The sequence below is a fragment of the Oculina patagonica genome, unplaced genomic scaffold (genome assembly GCF_052425735.1).
Source record: "Oculina patagonica isolate OP01 unplaced genomic scaffold, crgOcupat unplaced998, whole genome shotgun sequence".
In the NCBI taxonomy this organism is placed as follows: Eukaryota; Metazoa; Cnidaria; class Anthozoa; order Scleractinia; family Oculinidae; genus Oculina; species Oculina patagonica.
Genome location: NW_027558908.1, coordinates 1 through 2,500, shown reverse-complemented (window position 1 = coordinate 2,500; position 2,500 = coordinate 1). Strand labels below are relative to the sequence as shown.

The following is a 2,500-nucleotide window of genomic DNA, read 5'->3' as shown; positions in this document are numbered from 1 at the left end:
TTTATACTGAGTAATAAGCTAGATTCACCACTTCTCTCTTGTCTTGAAAGAAGAACAACTCTTTAAATGCCAAATTTCCCAACAGACATTTAGTGGACAAACACACATATACAAAACATGATTACATCAAAATCTTTTCCTACTTTTAATCTGTGACCATAAACCACATATTATAATGTTCAGAAGAAAATGTCCTTTCAAATGAAGTTTTAACTGTCAAATGAGGCGTGTGTTAATATAAAATTATGTCAATATTTCCACTCTCAGAATGACTTTCTGATCTGCTGCAAAAGTTCCCTCTTTCTCGGTAAATTGCCATTATACAGTTTGTTACAACTCCAAAGGTCTTGCTTTACTCATAACGATAACCATTCTTTAGTCAGAATGTATAACAATTTGTGAGGTAAATCACACCATTTGAATGTAAACAATTGCTTAAACCCACTTCATGTAAAACTCATTAAAACAGTCTTGGGACCAAATCACAGAACATGACAGAGGACCCTTAATACCAGTGTCCTAGTCTGTACTCGGGCAAAAGTGGCCCACACTACCTGGGCATTATCCATAGGAGGAAGCCACTAGGTTATTGTCACTCCCCTCTCACAGTAACAAACATCTCATTAAATGTGCTAAAAAAAATCTGTCATTTTACTCACGTAATCAGCATAGACTGATTCTCACGATCTTGCAACATATCATGATAGGCATTGTCACAAATGGAGAAGATATGAGGAGGCATCTCAGGTCGGCGTTTTCCCCTGTATGCAAAGACGATCTTCTCGGTGTATATGGGGAGTCTTCTGTAAGGATTGACAGCTACACAGAAAAGACCTGAGTATGTCTGCAAATAGAATAACAAAAAAAACTGTCAACATACAAATTCTCCTTACTGGCCTCTACGCATTTCTGATAGTAATAGTTGGGAGATTTTGTTCAATAGATGGGTTAATTGGTAGCCATAAAATTATAGCAAAATAAGTATTCAGGGCTTCTTAAGAAACTGTCCAAACATAAATTGAATAGCTTGATGCAAAACTAGGCTAAGTGACTTTTAGGATGAAAAATCGTTTTTTCCTTCAAACGTGCCCGAATTTTTGCATGTGGTCTTCAACTTAATGGAAAAACATTGTCCTCGAATTAAAATTTCTGGTTTGCACCTTGTCTTCGAGAAAAACTAGAACTATGGTCACTTTAAAACAATAACACGCGGCAAAGAGAGAAAGAGGATTAAACTTAGCAGTTACAGTAAAGTAAAGTTAGGGTCAGCTAGTGTTAAGGTTAGGGTTAAGTGTCACGAATGTTATATAAACATTGAACTTGACCGATCGACAAACTTGAGCGACTGAACAGTGAAAAGAAGTGAAAAATATATAGCAAAATGAACGAGAAATACTTAAACAAAAACGACTTACGCCGTTGCCCTTTCCTCTCGCCAGCTTCTAACCACAAATGCACTCGCCAAATGTTCAATGTTTTGTTTTCAGTCAGCAAATTTAGGCTGCTAAAGGTTAATCCATAATATGTTTTCGCTTTTCCCCAGTTTCTCTCCGTAGTCACGCGTAACGCAATTTGATCTTGACTCACAAGCAACGATCGTTCTTTTAAACATTCAGGCCTTTTATTCCTGGAAAGGATCGCAGCTTAGGGCTATTTTTTGTCGAAATGAAGCAATTTGTTGCTTTTCTTGGTAAAAATTATCCTTTTCTGTCGATTCTGTTGTGTTCTGTTGATTGAGTGAGCGTTTTCCGTCTTTGCCGTGCCGAACGAACTTTGTTTATTGTGACAATGCGTATCGAATGACGTATCCATTAAAGATTATTATGGGATATCCCTGAGTAGCTGAAATACGGGAAGTCCTATCGCCAAATCTAACAGAATTTTTATAAGTCTAAAAGCACCTCCTTATTTCCAAACGTTCAACGCGGCAACACGAGGCAAATGAGCCAAAACTTCGAGAAAATAACGTTTTTTGGAACAGAAGTTGCTTCTAGACCTCGCCTGGCTCAATGCGCCTTCGAAAGTTAAGTTTACCGCCAGTCTTGGCAGGGCTTAGCAATCTTCAGGCAGCAACACATCTCGCTTCTTTGAGATATGCTAGTGGCTTACGGGTTTCCAGACTTAATGATGTCCTTTCACCACCAGACGGGCGCAAATATGTGTCAAATGAGCGAAAATAAGCGGACTTCTAATGCGTAAGGTGAGTTTTCAACTGGTCTGATTGAAAGTCTCGTTGCCTCGGCTTCGCGCGCCAAAATAATTCAAACGTAAGCTTACGTCACAAAGTAGTTTAAGAAATTCATTTCCAGATCCCGTTTTTGAGCGAGCGAATAAATTCCCCCCCCCCCCAAAACAAAAGGACAACGATTTTCTATTTAATCGAAGACCACACGCAAAAATTCTGGCACGTTTGAGCAAAAATTCAGGCGCGTTTGAAGGAAAAAACGATTTTTCATCTTAAAAGTCACTTAACATAGTTTTGCATCAAGCTATTCAATTC

At 38.4% G+C, this 2,500-nt stretch overlaps 1 protein-coding gene across 1 annotated transcript in view; it reads right to left on the bottom strand.

The window, feature by feature from the left end:
* The window catches only part of LOC144641495 (myosin-16-like), a 2,976-nt gene extending 2,116 nt beyond the window's left edge, over positions 1 to 860 (bottom strand). The window contains exon 1 of the mRNA XM_078500494.1: positions 660 to 860. Coding sequence (XP_078356620.1) covers positions 660 to 742 — 83 coding nt within the window. The 5' untranslated portion in view covers positions 743 to 860. The remainder of the gene's footprint in view (positions 1 to 659) is intronic.
* Positions 861 to 2,500: the final 1,640 nt, after the last annotated feature.